This window comes from Cylas formicarius, unplaced genomic scaffold (assembly GCF_029955315.1).
Source record: "Cylas formicarius isolate icCylForm1 unplaced genomic scaffold, icCylForm1.1 PGA_scaffold_12__32_contigs__length_19106922, whole genome shotgun sequence".
Classification (NCBI taxonomy): Eukaryota; Metazoa; Arthropoda; class Insecta; order Coleoptera; family Brentidae; genus Cylas; species Cylas formicarius.
Genome location: NW_026844225.1, coordinates 18,403,564 through 18,423,519, shown reverse-complemented (window position 1 = coordinate 18,423,519; position 19,956 = coordinate 18,403,564). Strand labels below are relative to the sequence as shown.

General features: G+C 35.5%; 1 protein-coding gene across 2 annotated transcripts in view; it reads left to right on the top strand.

Moving 5' to 3' along the window:
- LOC132708773 (uncharacterized) overlaps positions 1-19,956 on the top strand; it is a 54,903-nt gene that overhangs the window by 20,262 nt on the left and 14,685 nt on the right. Inside the window, exons 5-7 of one of the 2 annotated variants that reach the window (XM_060681335.1) lie at positions 756-954; positions 1,842-1,966; positions 16,203-16,403. In XM_060681335.1, coding sequence (XP_060537318.1) covers positions 756-954; positions 1,842-1,966; positions 16,203-16,403 — 525 coding nt within the window. Of the gene's footprint in view, positions 1-755; positions 955-1,108; positions 1,206-1,841; positions 1,967-16,202; positions 16,404-19,956 lie in introns of those variants that run through there. The other variant, XM_060681336.1, reaches the window with a different exon arrangement.

The window sequence follows — 19,956 nt, the reverse complement described above, 5'->3', positions numbered from 1 at the left end:
TCAAGCGACTTGACGCGTCCAATTTCCCATAGGCGTTTCCACGCAACAAAATAAGGGTATAGAGGGCAATGATATTTAAAATTTTTAGTTTATACTAGACTAGATACTTGCGGAAGTAGCCACAAAAGCAACGCTCTAGGTGGAAGACAGGAAAGTTGAACAGATAATATTATTAGTTTGGGAATATGACACAGCAAGAACTGTTGGAACTGTTCGTACTAAGCATTTCTGGTTTCGCATGAACTGTCCTGCCCTGACGATCCGAGTTGAAGCTTATATGTGAATTCGTCTCGCTAAATTAATGGTTTGTCGCGAAGCCAAGTGAGGCGTAGCCATCATCTAAAGACATTCAATTATAAAACCAAAGTTTCCATAAGAACCAACAAGGAAGAAGAATCACTGAAGAAACTAGAAAATAGTCACTGATCTGCACTAGGAGCCTATTAAACAAACCCCAATATTCTTTGCTTGCGAAGGTCTTTTTATCATCACAATTATTTCTCTTCCGGATTTCCCATTATCATACGACCTATAAATTTAAAAATATTTTTTTATATATATATTGTTTTCTTCATTTTTTCATTACCCTCAAATGAAACCATCAAATTGAACATGATTGAAATTGGTAAAGATTGGTTTCTTCCTAGATTGCTGGAATAATCTTGAAAGTGTGAAATAGAATAAACTTTGCATCTCTTGTTATGGAAAAAGATCCGTGTTTAACAATGTTTAGATTAGTGCAAGTTGTTTTTCAGCATTGTGTGAATAAAGTCCTCGAGAAAAGTTCTTCGTTGAAGCTGTTTAACGATCAAGCTAGTCAACTCGTGCAATTATATCCGGAGGTACAAGAGGAAGTGGGTTGGAGGACTACTCACTTAAACTCCAAATGGGACTCCATTTTGAGTATTCTAGGGCCCTCGGATTGCGATATATGCGATCAGGCCACGTGTCTAGGTTAGTAATGCCGTTTTAATGATGTTGTTAATGATGGTTGCCTATCCATTGTGTCTGCTCGTAATCGACACTGTTGGGTTGCCTAAGCAACGGTACCAAAAGTTCGTTGTCTCTTTAGTGAGAATCAAATCCTCGAAGGTTTTGCAGATTCGGTTTTGCGGAATACTAACTGCTGATTGTATTAATCGAATTAAATTTTGCCTTGAAGTGTTATTAGTACTAGAGGATGTTGTTTCTTTAAGAGGGAAAAGGTACACTAGTTTTTCAATAATATGGTAAGGCCGTTCCTGGCCTTGAAATAGTGATTACATGAAAACAGATAGCACAAATAAATAAGTAGAATTATTAATTTGATATTAGAAGCCGTTATCGGATACAGTGTATTAATGAAACGCGGAATTTCCTGTAATTTGTTCCGTCCTTCTGGTTGTTGTATATTTTGTTTTGAAATAATTTAAAACATTTTACTACTTCGCGAAAGTACGTTTTTCAAATAAAATTAAAAAAAAATTATTGAATGAACGTCCGATAGCGATATCGACCGTTTTTGCTTGTATTCCCGAAACAAAATACAGTTATTTTTGTTATAGGAATTTTGTTCTTATTTAACGCATCGCTGACTCAATTTCAAATTGAAATTTAGTGTGCTAAAAATTGTTTCGTGGTATTTATCGATAATATTTGTGAACTGCGAGGGAAGTCCATCCCTTTATTCTGTTTTTGAATGTTATCCGATAAACTGTCTTAAGCCGATAATATTTCATTGGATTCCATTGGCTTCTTTTTGTATGTGCAACCGGCTACAACTGCTAGAGTGAACTGGTTTCGTCAGCGTTATTCCCTTTTATTGGTTCGGGTTTAATTATGGTTTGTCCTGTTTTTTCCAGATATCGATCACGAACTGAAATGTTTGCGGAACTGGTTCAAGATCATGGAGTCCTGCCTCCAGCCCTTGGATTTTAGAGCCAAATATACCAAGACTGAAATCGAAACGAAAGCTTTAGAATTAAATGTAAGTACATTTTAATTTTTGTTAATTTAAAATAATAAATGGGTGGTCATTTGGTCGTGAATTCAAGCGGCGTAGTTTAAGCCTAGATTTAATTGTTTGGATCTTACATGCCTCAAAAAATTATTCACGTAAAACACATGCCAGATGGGATTGAAGCGGATTTTATGAGACTGTTGCCCCGAAAATGCAGTATCAGTTTACGAAATTTATTCGAAGAATTACAATACAGTGTATAATATATACAGGTTGGTTCAAACAACATGTGCCATCGCTAGAGGGAAGATTCCTCACGTAAAATTAATACTTTTTTTATATCAACGTGCGTCCGATTCTGCTTCGTTTTGTAGCTACAGGGTGTTAAAAAATTGTTTTTTTTTATTTATTTATTCCAAATTTATCCAAAATGACTGTAGGAATGCCAATAAAATTTGGAGGGTAAAAGTTATTTAAACTACAAACTGCAAAAAGAGTTGGGACAACTTGATCACTGCCGTGCGCATGGGCAATCATACCAATCCTTTTTGAAAAAAAAAAACTGCGCGCCACTGACTTTTTCTTTCTTTAATAGCAGAATTGAGAAGGCTTTTTAGAGCCTGTTGAAAGTTACTCTTGATCGTTCGTCGATTTTGATCTCTCTAATGAGATAAATGCAATGCAGCGATAGGCCTCGTCAAGTTGTCGAAACTCTTTTTGTAGTAAAATAGTTTAAATAACTTTTGCCCGTCAAATTTTATTGGAATTGCTACATATTGTAGTTACGAATGTTGATATAAAAAAGTCTAATTTTTACGTGTTCCCGCTAGCCATTGCACTTTTATATATACCGGGTGTCTCAAATCAGTCCCCACTGGCATCTCGAAGACGATGGTATTAAAGTTGTCTGCAAAAGTGAACTCAAATCAATCAAAATCAAAATCAATGAGACTCCCATCTCTGTTTCGACAGTGTGAGTGGAAAAGGTGACTCGTACCGTTAATGACAGATTTTTTGTGTGAAAATGTTGGGATATCTTCTAACTATGCCATTTTTCATTTTCTTGGTTTCATTGTCTTTAATGCAAGGCGTTAAACTTTATTTAAAAACTAACTTTCACATATTATATTGTTATAATATATATTATATTATATTAAATTTTGTAAATAGAAACGGCATACTAGCAAAAAAACGAGGGTTCTGTACACTATCACCTCCCCGAATTTTAACAGTGCACGCCTATGGTCTTGAAATTAGGCTAACTTTCATTAAATTTTAAACCATGAACAAAGGACAGCTTAAAATGTCTTATTTCGTTTTTTTTTTCCTTATTAATATTTTGCATTTTTATGTTCTACCAATAAAATGTCTGTCTTGTAATATCTAATTTTATACTTACGGTTTGCATTTGTTAAAAATTAATAATACCAATAACAATAATATGCATTTTTGCGTGTGTTTCTTTATTATTTCATTTTTACATTGAAAATATGTCGAAAACTGCACAAAATGAACAAGAGGGAAAAATTACATTAAGAAACGGCTTCGCTAAAGGAAAGAAGCACAATTATACGTAAAAAATTGGGAGTCTCAATATTTTCACACGAATATCTTCTCGACTCACCCTGTATGTTCATTCAGGATTAAATAATTTGTTGGTAATTCATTTTCGAACTGTTAAATTATTGACCACACAACGCGATTTCCATCCACCGTTAATGATATAAATTCGTTACGCCTTACTGAAGCCTTGATTGATAGCGGCCCGTGCGCGTATGATGCTAAATGACAATAATAATTATACCCGACACATTTTCAAATAAGGAAATTAAAGTGAATTTACCAGAACTGATAACGTCGTATTATGTCGCCAGACGTTTTCAAAAAAATGCCAAAACATTGTTATTAATTTGTAGGAATCGTTTTATCGGATTTATTTTCCCGACCTGTAAAAGGATTGATCAGCCGTTTGAAATTTATTTAATATTCTGTTTCGAATGCGTGCGTGATCCTCGCTTGAATAATAATTTATTCCCGCGTACAGAAACTGGTTTTCGCTGTTTCGAGATGTGTTAATGATGTCATTATATGCAAATCGTTGTTTATATGGAGCAGTACGCGAATTTGGCCATATCGCGATTAGATAACCTTGTTGCAATGAGGATTTGGTAGGAAGTTAAGTTATTTATTGATTTATTACGTTTTGGACTGAACGGAAAATGTCATCCGAAACGGGAAATGTGTCACCGGCGGATTAAATTAAGCACATTGTGTTCGAGATGGACGATAATAATTGTATCTACGCGCAGCATGGCCATTTTAATGTTTTATTTAAACTGGATCGTTATATTTTTAGGATCGCATTAGTAATGTCATTCTTTCTCGCTGTGTTGCCAAGTCGAGTATTTTATACCCATTAGCTGTTAATGGGTAGAAAATAAGAATGCCAATGCTTGTAAAAAATGTATATTATTGGTGGTTTAAAAACTGCGTTTCAATAGTATTTCACAACTGACTATTTAATCTGAATTTAACTCACTCACTCGTTTACAAGAAATACCAAAGAGTATCTCTCTCTCTCTCTCTCTCCCCCCACACTCACCCACTCTCTCTTTATTTAAGAAACAACAGTTTCATTTATTCATTCATTTCAACATTTCATGTAATTTTTGTAAATAAAAATGGTATCCTGGTGGTCTCTCGTATTAAATAATAAATAATTCCCACCAATAACTAACATTTACAAATGATTCTTAAGGATAAAAAATAAGGTCCACTTTCAACCCAGACAAAGACGGCTGGGTGATGACAGTGACGACAATCAAGATCCATTTAGAGTGTTGGTAAGGTTTGATTTTTAACGGATGTCATCTTGTATCTTATTTAATTCCTAGTATCTATTTGTTCTGTGACAGAACACACGAGTAAATTTGTCTACACTTGTCTCATAAATGAAGCATGAAAAATGTGGAGACATAAATACAAACATAAAAACAAAAAAAAACCTGATAACTATATATGGTCTTTTGGTTGGACTGACTGACCTCCTCAATTATCTCCGTGACTTACGAGCCGCCCTGCATAACAAAGAAAAGCTCGCGATCTGTCGCGTGAGACGATCAACCAGCAAATGGGGTGTCGAAATTTGCAAAGACCTTTAGACATGTAGAAAAATGAGGTATAATTTGAAGGGTTTAATGCTCAATAAAAAATACTCAGATGTTTATCTTCGTCTTACTTGACAACCCCGCTTTTGTATTCTCGAGTAAATCGCATGAGCTGAAGCGGTCTAGTTTAACAAGCTCGGAAACGGTCGGGTGTAGTCGTCGAGTCGCTTAACTCCCAACTTAACCGTCCCGGGGTACCATCTGTATAGTCACGGTCGGCGTGCTCTTGCCCACAATGAAACAAATCTAAGCAATATCAGTCGGTTTTCTGAACAAGCCGCGCTTTGTTGTGTCTATATTGCTCGTAATTCCATTTAATATTCAACAACGAAGGTGCTATACGACGAAAATGTTGGAGTGAAGGTGCAGTGTCCACCACCCTTAGCCATCTAAGTACTTAAGCGGCAACCAAACGCAAGTTAGTACTTGTTTCTTTCTTTGTTTCCCTCCCTTTTCAATTATGTTTACCGAAGACTAACACTATCGTCGTGAGTTTTTGCCTAAATTTAACGATTTCCATATTAACGAAATATAAACATAACATCGTCTTCGAATAATATGAGGTTATGTGCGGTACGTTTATTTTTTGCACTTGACATTTACGCCGGCTACCGTGGGTTCTTCTTGAAATACTTCGAATGTTTTTTCTTTCAGAGCGATCTTTTTGTTTAATTGTATTTTAGAACTCTAGCCCCAGCGAAAAAGTAGTTGAATATCGTTCCTAAAATTGTAGGAATCTGTCAGTATGGCATGGATTCGTGACTAATGAACGATAGAATTTCCACTTGTAAAATGTTTTTCTGATTGTCGATACCTACGTTATCAAACTGTTTGTGTTAAGATAAAATACATACAACACAACAACGTTACCTAATTGAAATTATTGCTATCAAAAATCGATAAAACTGTTATCTCTAATTCGAATATAATTTTTAAGTTTATGAGGATGATGTCGCTAACTTTAAACTTATTTCGGTATACAAAAAAAAACTAAGGACAAAGTATGTATACAAAACGGCAATAATGAAACTGACGGATCACAAATTGTACATCTATTAATAATAATATTCTTTTGTTCGTCTTGTAGAACAAACGTCATCCATGTGCGTTAGTCCTTTCGTAGGCCGATGCCGAAGTCGTAACAGACTTTCTAATAGAAAATTTTTTAATTTCCTATTATCGCATACAGTAGAATCAAATTTAGCTATATAATAAGTTTTTCAATTCGCTTGTAATTTATAAGAGAATTTTTGATTAGCAAGTGGTCGTAACTAAGGCGTGGCCCTCGATAACCACCGCTGAAGAAATGGCTGGTATTAAGGCTAATAAACATATCCAACTACATATGAATATGGAGAATCGTTCTCATTGCTACCTAAAATGGAGTCGTATTATTAATCGTAAAACTTACAATGTTGCGGTCGTGCATGTAGTAGTAGTAAACTATTTTCATTAGTTCGCATTTTCTCTTTTCTTGAAATGTTACGCTTTGTTCCTCTTCTTTTTTTTTTTTTCACTCCAGAATTCGTTTCCTTACGCGAACACGTGGACGAGTGTAAAAACTGGAACTTCCGGGAGTTTAATGGTTTTATATTCCATGCCTTAACCGAGGCACGTTGTCTCTAGCGAGTAAAATATCTTGCTTAAATATCGTGGTAGATGTAATAAATCATTATGATGAATTATACAGCGAATTACCTCATACGGTACATTATCTAGTCAGAAATCTCATATCGCTACCACACAACGATCTATTCTTTAGCTTTTCCTCATTGTTTACGGTTTGAACATTGTCCAGATTTAAACCTTTTACGTCATTTTTTTCACGTAAAAGTCTACATTACTAATAAAAAAAATTAGCGCTCAACAAAGGCAGGTGTTAATTTCTTATCCCAAGTCCGTAATATCGATCGTTTCAACACTCTCAAGCAAATGTCGGATTTATCGGACGCACGGTGTATCTCATTCCACGACTTGGATGATGACTTGAAAATTTAACGCCATCTTCCCGCGAGAAAAAATTCACGACAATCATTTTGTCTATAAGTTTAGTTATTGATATTGCCGCGTTTCGATCGCCGTGACGGGCAAATTGTCAGTTATCGGTAAAATTTCTATTAATAAAGTGATTGACAATCGATTAAGTCGAGTCAATTTTGACATATTTTGTGCCTTTTGTGACTTCGAGCATCGAGGTAATTATAGAACCAGCTTAACTATGGGTTGTTAGAACACGCGAGAGTATTTATAAACGCCAATATTCTCAACTCATAAGAGAATGTGTCGAATTAGTTTGAAGTTTCCTAAATTTATCGCCGTTATTAACAATTTTTTCGTTGGAAACTTTCGACGGAGACGCACATACGTACATATCATCCTACATAAAACTGTCTTATCGGAAAAGAAATGCAATAAAACGTCCAAGTTCGTCTCGGTAACCGTAAATAGTAATCAATTAGTATATCTGACCATTTCTATCGGCTCGTATTTGGTCATTTGTTTTCTAGGGTAACACAGAAAACCTTACCCGTGGCTGTCAATTTTAACGGCATCTTGTAATATCTATAATATCGATGACCTTCTGCTAATATCGCTGAGATAGTATTATTACTTCGCTATATAAATTCATATACAGGGTGGTAGTTCCGTACTTGTACAAACTTTACAGGGTGACTCGTTCGCAAAAGCTTGGTTGTTGAAATACCAAGCTCGTAAGACTACTGTTTTATATGTTTTTTTGATTTCATTTTTGTTCAGTAACAGGGCAATTAGACGAAATTCGAGATACTGGGTATATTGATGAGGAAAATTAGAAATGTTAATTTAATTTTTTGTTTTATTGTCGTTACGGTGTTGTTCCTCAATTTATCAAGGCCGAGATCGATGCACACCAAGCTCCCCCACACTTATTACTCCTCTAACGGTTGGATAGAAACAGTAGGACAAAAATCCAGATTTCAATACTTTAGAATATTTTCCGTGGAGTCACTTTAAGTTAAGTCCAAAATGAACGCGATCTAAGAAATAGGATATTAGAACCGTGTGTTGTTATTAGTCGGACGTCCGGTATATTCGAAAAGGATCGTAGTGTATGTTAGTAAGTAGTGTATTATTTTTCAAAAACTCGAAAATGATCCAACCTGAAAAATTTCAACGCGGGTTTAACCTAAAACCGCCTTTTCCACAAAATGGCAGCCGTCAGCCACAATTAGAAAACCTGCATTAAAAATAGAGTAGGTTTGTCCAATCAAAAATGAGATACCGTGCTACAAAAAGTTTCATTTAAACACTCTATCAAGATTTGAAAATGGAATCTGATGTTCCAGCTATACCACCTCTCTAGCTCAGTCTGAGTCTTGCTTTTTGTTACCCCTTGAGTACTTACTTGCCTTGGTAACCTGCTTTCCTCCGTTCTTTGAACGTGACATCTAAGATGATTTATTTGAATGTCTTCCCTTAATTCTAATTCATTCGTTCCTTCAAAGGTCACAATGCTCGTAAATATACTACCATAAATTCTATTTACAAATCTTCTGGATTCCTCGTCGGTCAGAAGATTTGTGCAGTAGTATTAAAGTAGCCTGTCAAAGTTTCTTGGAAAAATGAAAATATAATAAGAGATAATCAAAAAATAAAAGAAAAAAGTTTTTTGCAGGCCCTGTATCTCGCGGAATTTTTTATCGTAAAATTATTCCAAGATTCACCCTTTTTTCTCAATGAGGGATATACTTTTTCTAGTCCAATTAACAAGTCGTCCATAAGACCATAGCTTCATCATTAAATTATTGTAGGTCTCAAAAATAACAAAACAAGCCCGAATTGCGGCGAAATCTTTTTATGTCAGGTAATGTGTAATTATTTATTTATTAATTTTGCACGAGGCGCGGTACATCAATATTAAGGAGGGCGAAGAAAGAAATCGAACGAGAAATTTACTTAAAACTTGGCAAGCTTTTTTTCGCTTTCTTTATGTAAATTCGAACGCGTTCGCTGTATATGAATCTGGATTTATACTTCGACCTGGGCAAACGTGTTGTTGGGTCTCGTAAAAATTTGGAAAATTTACGAAATTTACGAAAAAACACCAATTAAATTTTTACTTCGTATTGTGTTATCATAAGAAATACAGTGAACTCCGGTTATAAAGTACCCTCTAGGGACCAGAAAATGAGTACTCTATAAGCGGTAGTGCATTATAAAAAAAAAACAAAAACAATTATGTAGGTACGCATATACTTTTATTGTACATAAAAATAGAAATCTATATAAACTTTACAACATACAAGTGAAAATATATACTTTATTCTTGTAACAATTTTCGTGGCACAAAGCGCTTCAAAATAACTTGGTACTTCGTCGTGTTGAACATCATTGTCGCTTTCGTTGTCAGCGCTTTGAGGATCATTTGGCTGTAAAACTCCAGTGATAATATCATTATGCATTACTAACTCCGTCGTTATTAAATTATCACCATCATTTGGGAAACTATCTAGCTCAGGAAGATACATTTCAATGTTAGTTAGATCTTGGCCGCTGTTGGGCAACCAATTACCTCCCAGTCATATTTTTGTACTTCTCGAACCACTGAACCAGAGGTAAGTCATCGCCTGTATCAAACTCATCTTCCGATTTTATCAAACCTGCATGTCAAAAGCAGTTTGAAGTAACATCATACCAACATTGTGCAAGTAATTTTGTGGAGTCTAGGATAGTGATTTTGAAATTATTTGCAAATGACTGGATCAAGCACTACAAAAATATATCTGCGGTAATATGCCTTAAGGCCCTGATCCATTGGTTGTACGACTGAGGTGCTGTTTGGAGGCAAAAACTATAATCTGATATTTGAAAGGATTAGATTTTTTGGATGGACTGCACAATTGCCAACCAGAAGCAATATTTTTCTATTCTGGCGTTTTTAGTTTTCATCGCAATCCTCTAAATAATTATAAAAAATTACTGTTTTGACATATACACGACAGGTAAATTTGTCATTTTTCATGCATCTCGGTCGTTCATATTTACCAATAACAAGAAGTTTGCATTTTTCGCTTCGTATCATATTTGCACAAACCCAAACGGCGTAAATCAACTTCGACTGTTTCCCATCCAAAGACTCCTTTAAATTTAAGGGTACGATCTGGAATCGTCTTGTAAAATAGCCCAGTCTCGTCGCCATTGAAAATGACCTCAGAGCTGTAATTTTGTGCAATACTGGGCCACTTATCCTCCAACCAGTTCAGCACAGCTTGTTTGTTAATGTCTCCTGCTTCACCAGAAATTTTTCCGACTAATTCTTCGGCTTTCGACTTCAGAAGTGGACCAGTTATTGCAATATTTTCAGATCTTAGAACTTGAAATCATCGTATCTACATCTGAACGTACAGGATTTCTAGTTTTTTAAATCTTGCTTTCTTGTCCTTTTTGAGATTTCCAAATTGTAGATATTGTTTTTGCCAATTTCTTTTGTCTAGCAATTTCCGCTTTACCGATGCCACTCTCAATACTTCTGATAATCGCTATCATTTCTTTTACGGTTAAAGACTTGCACCGATCCGCCATTTTAACCACAAACTCAAAAAATCGTGCTAGCGCACCTTTCCATAAAACAATAAAGTAAAACTGTCGGCCGGACATGCACGTTTCAGACAAAACCTCGCAAATTATTACTGAAAAATCCTCGATAATCCGGTTTTAGCGTACACTCGTACTTTATAACCAGAACAATAGTGAAAATATGATACTTTATAACCGTAGTAGAAGTTATATATGGTACGTAATATCCAAGAGTATTTTGGTCGGACCAGTAAAATATGTGGGTAATACCAATAAGTACGTTGTATCCCACGTACGTGATAATCGGAATTCACTGTAGCGACTAGCGGATCTTTTAACAATAACCTTAACTGCTACGTGATTGATTAACTAGTTTTTTTGTGTTCTAGATTTTTATATTGGTCGTCTTAGATTGACGGAGATAAAAATGATGCGCTTATTAGGCTAGATATAAATGCGATAGGAAATTTAACACGGTACGTAATATAGAGATGGAGAGAAATCTACTTTGACGTACAATATAATGTTACGCCTTATACTAAAATAAGATCGATTCGATGCACCAATAAAACTATCGTTCAAAACATCCCAGTATCAGATAGCAATAAGTCGATACACCTATATTTCTTTTATTGTAAAAGGCAAGTTGTCTTTCTAGCGTCTTGCATCGTAAAACTTGTTTTTCATTTTCTACTTAAAGGAATCAACATTTTATGTTAATTATTAAGTTCATAGCGGGTGACCGTTACAGTCAGCACACAATTAAGTATAACCGAAGGGTAAACTGCTAACCCAATACGGTAAACAAACTCCGGCCAATCCAATATAAAGAACAATTCGACCAACCGATTCAATCGAGATGAATTAACCAATTAAGCCGATAGTTAATAACTTTTGACGGAGAATTCAAAAGATGAATGGACCAATGCAAAAGTTAGTGAACGTCCGAGATGTTGTTGGGGTGTTTAAATTTTGCTCCATCTGCCTCTAATATGATGTTTGTCGTACAATTTACCACTCTCCTCGAATTAGTCATTCCAGGTGCCTCTTCCGTTTCTTCTAAGCGTCATCCACCTTATTTAATTACTGTTCTCCAACATAGCATGGTGCTCATTTTATGTACTCCTGTTAGCAGTTTCACTTGCGTGCTACTCGTATATCAACTCAACTTAAATTTTATTTTTAATCAGTTATCTACAGATACGCAAGCGGCCACCTTGGCTGGAAGCTGTTTTTAGCAGCATCGTCATTCGTTTCGTTTGTCGGGTAATAAATTAACAGTTGCAAAGATTGCGCAATTGGCAAACACAATAAAATTACCAAATTGTTAAAATATTTTCATTCAAGGTAACTCAGCGCCGAAGGCAATGGCCGGCCAACACATTACATTACGTCATTTGGGCGGAACTAATCTAAAACTCAAGATACGCTCATATCTTCATACGATTGCAATTTCGTGTCGGTTCGCTAATAGATAGTTGAGAGTGTGTGTCTAAAACGAACAAGGGTCACAAAGCAACTATACTAAGTTGTGTCGTTTCTCCTTCGGCATTCTTTCCACGCGTTTTTGACCAATTAATTTCAAAATCCGCTCACCTATATAACGGCGTGAAATTTTGATGTTTTTCCCTAGCGAGCACCGCAGGTTTCTAAATCGCAATTTTACACTTTCTTTTTGCTTTTTACCGTTCCAGCGTTGTGTTTCCGACGCTTTTTCGATAATCATAATTTTGTTTGTCGGCCACTTCATTTTCGCCGCTATGTTTTGCCACGTTTCATCACGTTATTTTCAGGTGGCTCACTACATATACCGCAATCAGTGCTCTGCAAATTATTTTCGTCGGAAATTCACTATTTTAGTTTCTATTTCCGAACGCTTTCCTCACGTAAATATTTAGTTCGTAAATTTTATTAGAGGGAGGAGTTTAGTAAAACACGCGGCACGAACTGACTGGAACCATAACATTAAAATTTATTGCTGGAAGATGTGGTAGTGCATTACTCGAGACACACCGAACACTATTTACCTTTCAAGAATTCAATAACCAACTCTTAAGAGTCTCGAAGAAAAAAGCAAAAATATGAACGTCCCCAAAAAACGAAAGTTTTCACAAACAAATATCCAAACAGCGGCATTGTGAATTTCTCAATTTAATTATATTATTTATGTTGAGTACATCATTAAATTTCCAACGTTTCTTTTTCATTGTCGGTACATATCATTCCGTGAATAATCAAATGTTAATCTGCCGTAATAAACGAGATGTTTTACTGCGTGTATAAACAGCTGCGGAAGGTAATGAAGTAAATAATCGACTAGTTGATTAGATGATCCAGTTTCAAATAAAATTAACACGAACGTCTGACGCAGTCTTTTCAACGTTCACACCACCAATTTCTATCTTTTGTTTTTGTTGAAAATGACTGTGTCGTTAGTACAGTACGAAACGATCATTAGACCCAATGCACTATCCACTATCTGGCATTTAGAGTAAAAACTACGTATAGCAGAACATAATTATTCTATTTTACGGATGTTCAAATTTGTAATCATATCTGTTTCAGTTCAATTACGTTATTTGCTAATGCTAAATCGTAAAAACGCTATTAAGTATTGAATTAATACACACTTAAAATTAATTTAGTGGCAAATCACTTCGATAAGTTCCATGTTTTACAGCCACTTCTATTTTTAACTAAAGAAAGAAACCTCGCGATCTACACTTAATTATGCAATACTTATAAATAATCTCGTAATTGTTTTAATTTCGTTTCAAACTCGCGTGTCCATTATACCTCGCTTTTTAATTTCCCAGCAACTTTCATTTGTTTCGAATTAAATTGAATGTAAAATTCGCTTGCACCATTATAAGTCGAAAAATTAGACATTCTTGCACTTTACTGTGGCGTATTATTTATTGCTATTGAAGTTTCCGTAATACAACAACAAAAAAGGGAAAATATTTACTCTCTTCATGGACGACGTTTTCATTTTTTTTTTTTGGGATCAGGCTTCCTGAAAAATTATTTTGCAATTATAAAGCAAATTGTCCTCTCTTAAATAAGTAGGTATCTTCAAATATCACGGATTTGCACGCAATGCAATATCATTTAAATACCGTTCGATTATCAATTGGCTGCCATGTTGCTGTCATCGAAGTCCGACTTCAACATACAAATGTCAGAACAACGCCTAGGTTGAAACAATAGAATATTGGCTAATAATAAATTTAATTATCGGCATAGTCAATGCTTAGGTTGCTTTATACATAAATAAGTCAGGCGCAGCCGATATTTCTAAATTCGAAAAAAGCCGAATCCAAGCGCCGTTTTGATTAGCGTACGTGCTTTTTTTGTCATTAAATTAACCTACGACCACGTAGAAATTCCCAAAAAATGTCACATTTCGAAGCTAGTGGGAGGCACCAATCGTGAGCTACTGCTTTCAGATCGATCCAACCCACGCATAGAAACTTCATAATTAGCAGGCCAATCAATAAAGCCCTAATTAATAAGGCATTGTAATCGATTTTTTTAGAACAGCAGACATATTACACGTTCAAAATCAATATTAATTCGTCTTAATGATCGAAAATTAGCATGCACTTTGCATGCGGTCATCTAATTTCCAAGTGTTAAAAAGTATTGTGCCGCCATAGGCGTGCTAATGGGAAATCGTGTTAAAATAATAATATTTTGTCAATATCAATTGCTCTAGCGGGAAATAAAATTTACTTTCTTGAGGCCAGTACAGAACATAGAAACGTTTAAAAAAAAATCTAAAACTGTTGAGATGTACTGTACTTTCACAATGGGAACGACAAAGTTACAGGTCGAAAATGAGGAAGCGATTACGCCCACATGTTACTCACATTTTAAACGAGTGCAGCGTTTTCTTCCCAGCAAACGTCACACGTCATCGAGACGAGCGGTCTGCCTTTTTATTATATTAAATCATTTAGTTAATAATAAACAGTAATCGTTCGATTGTTGTCGAACTTTGTAAAATTCTTAACGTACATAAATAGTCGTAAAAGTGTGATTGCATCATGGCGTACTTTCAGGTAGCCCGTTCAATTTTCTACAATACCGCGCCGTAGGTGTTCCTCCAATCAAATGCTATATGGGTAGGTGCGTTAATTGTGGTATAACATCATCCGTTCGGTGTTATTAAGTGCATATTGTATGCAGCTAATTATTCGCTTATTGTTGGAGAATTCCCTTTCTCTCGATGTTCATAATTTACAGCTATTTTGCGATAAATCAGAACATTCGAACGTTTTTTTACGGTTTGTTCCAAATGAACCGGAGAATTCATTAAATTATTTTCAATATCGATACGTTGATTTATCGTTATTTACGTTCGTTGTTATTTCTACAGCAGTTGGCACAAAAATAACTGGCCTAAATTCTAGACTCTCCTATTTGCAAGCGTACCGCGCAGAAATTATAAATCGCTCCTCCGAACGCATTATAAATATTCCAAGATTTATATAATAACCCAAAAGTTTTGAACTAACCGCAAAACTGGGGCACATCTTTTAACACTACACGCCAAATAATATTTACGCTGCGATAGTTGGTCCCGCATCTTTTGAACGTATCTGCCATGGCAGATTAAATTTGTTTGTGTGTTTAACAAATATAAACAAACAGTTTGCGAACGAAGATATGTTCAATTAAATGCTATTTTGGTTGCCATTCTATGCTGCGTGTATTTACGTTTCCGCATAGTTTACTAAATTGTTAATTAACTTAGGGAAAGCTCGTGTTTTGAAAATTCTCGTTGTTTGTTGAATTATTTGCATTGAGATTGTCATTGTAAAGTGCAATTCTTTCAAAATTTCAATCATCCGACTTTTTGATTGCAGTCGATAAATCTTTGTTACACTGGTCATTTAACCCCAGTCCGGAATAAGATCTCATGTCAACCAAGAACCGCTTCTCAATTATAGTGACCCGATCGCCAAAGCTCAGCATTATTCTTATTAACTCGTTTGGTTTTAAGCACCATTGTGGTAAGTGCTTATTGCACTGAAAAAAAGTCCCTCTCAATTTTCATTATACGCTGAGCAGGAATTGTTTGTGACGAAACCGGGTACCTAATTGATGTGCCTGTCGTTCTCTATACCAGAGCTGCAGGCCCGTTTATATATGAATGCCCCGATGTTTTAAACAAAGAAGCAGCTGTTACGTTAATTTCTTTCCTAGTAAATACAAGCCTCGCACAAAATGTCACGGTTCGTTCACACAAAATTTTAACGCGTTATAGCCAGCGCAATGTTATTAAGTTTCAGTATTAAAGTTCACGGCGATATAAGGAGAAATATGTTTAATAAGTACTCTATCAAAATACAGTTACGCATCCGTCAAAAGACTTTTAGCGTCCCAATCTGAATTCTAAGGATAGCGCGTGCCTTAAATTTAAACAAAGTCAGCGCTTCTCAGATTTCTGACTCAGCATCATCGTTCGATCTCCTCTGTCGGCGAGTAAATTGCACGGGTATTAAATATTGTGATCGTTCTTATTTTGGTTTCAGGTGCTGCATCGTGATATAGAAAATCACGGGAAAATAGTTGGTTCGGTGGTGAAACTATGCAAAAGGCCTGATGCGAAATGCAACACGGCAAACGCGAGACGCATTGCGAACGGTCTTGAGCGACGCTGGCACCTTTTGTTTCTACGATCTTTGGAGTGGCAGTGTTATCTAGAATCGTTATCCAAACGGCAACACACTAGGGTGAGTATTTTGCAGGGCAGTAATATTGAACCGATGAAAATGAGACCCTGTCGCTATCGTAACTCGCAACTGAAATATCCCGAGATTGCAACGATATTCGATCAAGCTGCGCACAGCCAATCACGTCGACAACTGAACGACGTGTAATTATCCATCGGGAAAACAAATATTAATAACGTCAAATATAGCGTTTCATTTCGATTTGATTATAGACGAAGGTGATAAAGCTATATATTGGAATAAATCACATCATTGGTCGTAGCCATTAAAATTGAAAGCTTCCTAATATCGGACAATAAGGAAGTCGTTTGCGCTAGAGTCGATCGGATCGTTGCATAGTTTACTTGGAAGTTAATAATTTTTAGCGCCGAAAGTAAATTCACCGTTAGATTTAGATAGATACTACTAATTGTTATGATTTATAATAGTTTTTAACCCGAGGTTCAAAGAAAAGGAAATTGAATTACCGCCATTATCTGCCATCGATATAAATGTCGTATAGTCTACGCCGCGGCACTTTTAAAAACATTTCGAGAACTTTTCAAATGCTGATGGGGCACGCATAATTTTTTCGAAGGTTTCGCGTTCATGCTTTCTAATAACAGGATTTAATGTCGTATTATTTAGATACGCACTTTCGGTTTCCAGCTATCCACTAATGCATTTATTCGCGCATAATTTATTGCAAATTCTGTTGCAACGAGGCAAATCAAATCTTAGAAATTTCTTTGGGCCGATTATCCAGTTGACTGTATACTTATATTAAATATATAACTGTCGTAAAAAATGTACAATTAATTGTCAATCAATAAAAATAAATTTTAACACCAAAAAACAAAATCAATTTTGTAAACTTCAAAAACGATTAATAGCATCTTAAATAATAATTATAATAATAATAATACATTTATTGTTATAACCATCAAAGTTTCATAGAAATAATTACATAACCAAAGTTAAATAAGTGAAATAATGATCAACAAAAAGCCTTGTTAGGGCAGCCATCTAGAAATTCTAGATACTGTTCAGGCCTCAATTTAACAGCGAAAATATAATAATAAAAAATTTCATAGAATTTATTTGAAAGCGCCAAGCGTAGGTACACATAATTCTAAAGAAAAGAAAAGTGAAGAAACGGAGGGGGAAGGAAAGGAAAGGGAAGGGGCACATGTTTTGTAGAAGAGCTTAATATTAGTACGTAGGTAACAACTGCTTTTTGAAATTATTCCTAAACGTTGAATATTAAAATTAGTAATAGAGTTAATGCAAATGGCTATATTATAGCCATTGCGGTGACGGGGTATAACTAGTCGGTGTCTTCCACGCAGATTCAAATTGTGTATTGATATGTTAAGAGTAATTTTTCTGTAAAGATAAAAAGGTAATTTTGTTTTAAGGATGTTGAAATAAAGGGAACTCATTCGTAATTTGCATCGAAGGTACGAGGAGATATGATCTCTCCTCCTTACCCAATAAATTAGCCTTCGACAGGCGTTTCGAACCTTCTGGACACGGTAACGATCGGACGCATCCAGGCACGGTCCGTACACAGCACTGCAGTGATTAAATTGTGACAGAACACAGCAACTTACGATTTCCCTGACAATTGGCATAGGCAACCCTTAGTTTATTAGTAATATGTTCTCTGAACCGCAACTGCGAATCAAGAGTGAGACCCAAGCTTTTGCATGACTTAGAGAGTGGCAATTCTAACTTAACACATATCCGCCACTTATATAGAGTAAAAAAAATAATCCATAATAATTGTTCTCCGATTTTTTAAATATTTTGTGAACAAGCCATGCAGACGGCGAATGAAATGGCAACTATTTTAAAACGCTTCGAAATGATCATTGATAAAACCCTGTACATGTCGCCGGCAAAACGGCCGCGGTGTCATTGAAAACTGAAAATAGTTCGAACTTAGCGGAAGCCGGTCGAACTTAAAACCGCCTTTAAATGTAAATATAGAATTGGTAAACACCAGCATTTTTTAGACCTATAAATAAATGAAACCCGCGGATAGGTCGAATATGACTTTTTTCGTATTCCTGTTTCATTATTGAGGCGGGAAAAACGTGTCAAATTGACTAAAAATAACCAGACTTCCAGTAAGGTCGTTGGACAATCCTCGCGATACTATCCGAAAACTATTTATTTGATTTTTTATCTGCTCATTTTGGTGAATATTGCTTTATTTCGCTTTTTGCTTGGTTTTCCGAAATTGTTACGATACTCGAGTCACTCTCCTTATCCTGAATTTCAGGGCTTAACAATTTTTATTTAATCAACTAAATCCAAGTATCAAAGGACCGATTGGCCCAGAACTCCGTTAGTTATACTACTTGCAGACGTCAGGGTCAAACAGCGATTTCGACCGATAAGTTAATTTCAGTCAGTTTTAATTATAGATTCATTGAATTTCGAGATGGTCCGAAGATTATTTATAAAAAAATATATTAATAAAAAACAAACCGTGGTGACACGATGTGTACTTTTTCGACTGTCGGTAAATTAGAATCATATTCAATCAATTTCTTTGCCCGTTCTACGGTTAAAAACGGATACTTTCGTGTGGCGATGACAACAAAAATGGCGTCAAAATGTCTAGAGACCGGAAAACAAAACTAAATGATGCGAATATCGAAAAATGATAATAGTGAAAGTGTTCGGCTTAGATAATTTAAGATAAACGCGATTTAACTGAATTATAACCCAAGGCTTTTGCATTTTTTCAGTTTATTCGTAAATAGAACGCGTTGCCCGATTGCGTTTTTATTCGAGAATCAGCTTAGGCCTTTGGAAATGTTTTGTACCGTAACGCAGACCGTAAACCGTTCGCGTTAACGCAAGCTTTAGGCAAACGTTTCGTCTTTTACTTGTTTTTTTTTTTTTATTAAATATGGCGAAACGATAATGTGTAGCGGTCGGAGAAATTTAACCTGGAGTCGCGTTGCGACCGAAAGTTAAGTTATAAAGACGTGTACGAGTTGCCTTATGAAACCGCCAAGTCAAAGGTTAATTGCACGTAAACATGAAGAAAATGCTTTAATTGTTTTACCGCTTCAAACGTTGACTTTAGGCAAATATGAGATATAAGCAATTTATATTCAATTTATATTCATTTATACAATCCCAATGAATAATTATGTTTGTAGGAACGAGCTAAATCAATCGATCCGGCGATTTTTATAAAAAGAAGTAACGAAAAGTTATTCGTTTGTTTTAATTTGCCAACAAGCGGGACGGACAAGTTCAATTAGTCCGTACAGTTATACGCAATGACACTAGAGCAGCTTTACGAGGTACATCCATTAAGTGGTTGACCGCGAAACGGTGGCACATTTTTTTGCTCGTTTTACAAGCACCTCTAACACATCGAATCGAATTTATCATTATTTTAATGTCTTTTATTGTCGGAATCGAATGCTTAACGCGGAAGACCGACCAACAATAGATCTTAGATTGTTGATTACAGTTAAAAGCAATCCCGGAATCTCTTGGTAGGCGAACATAAAAAAAAACCAAGGAGCGTATCATAAGAATCGTGAAG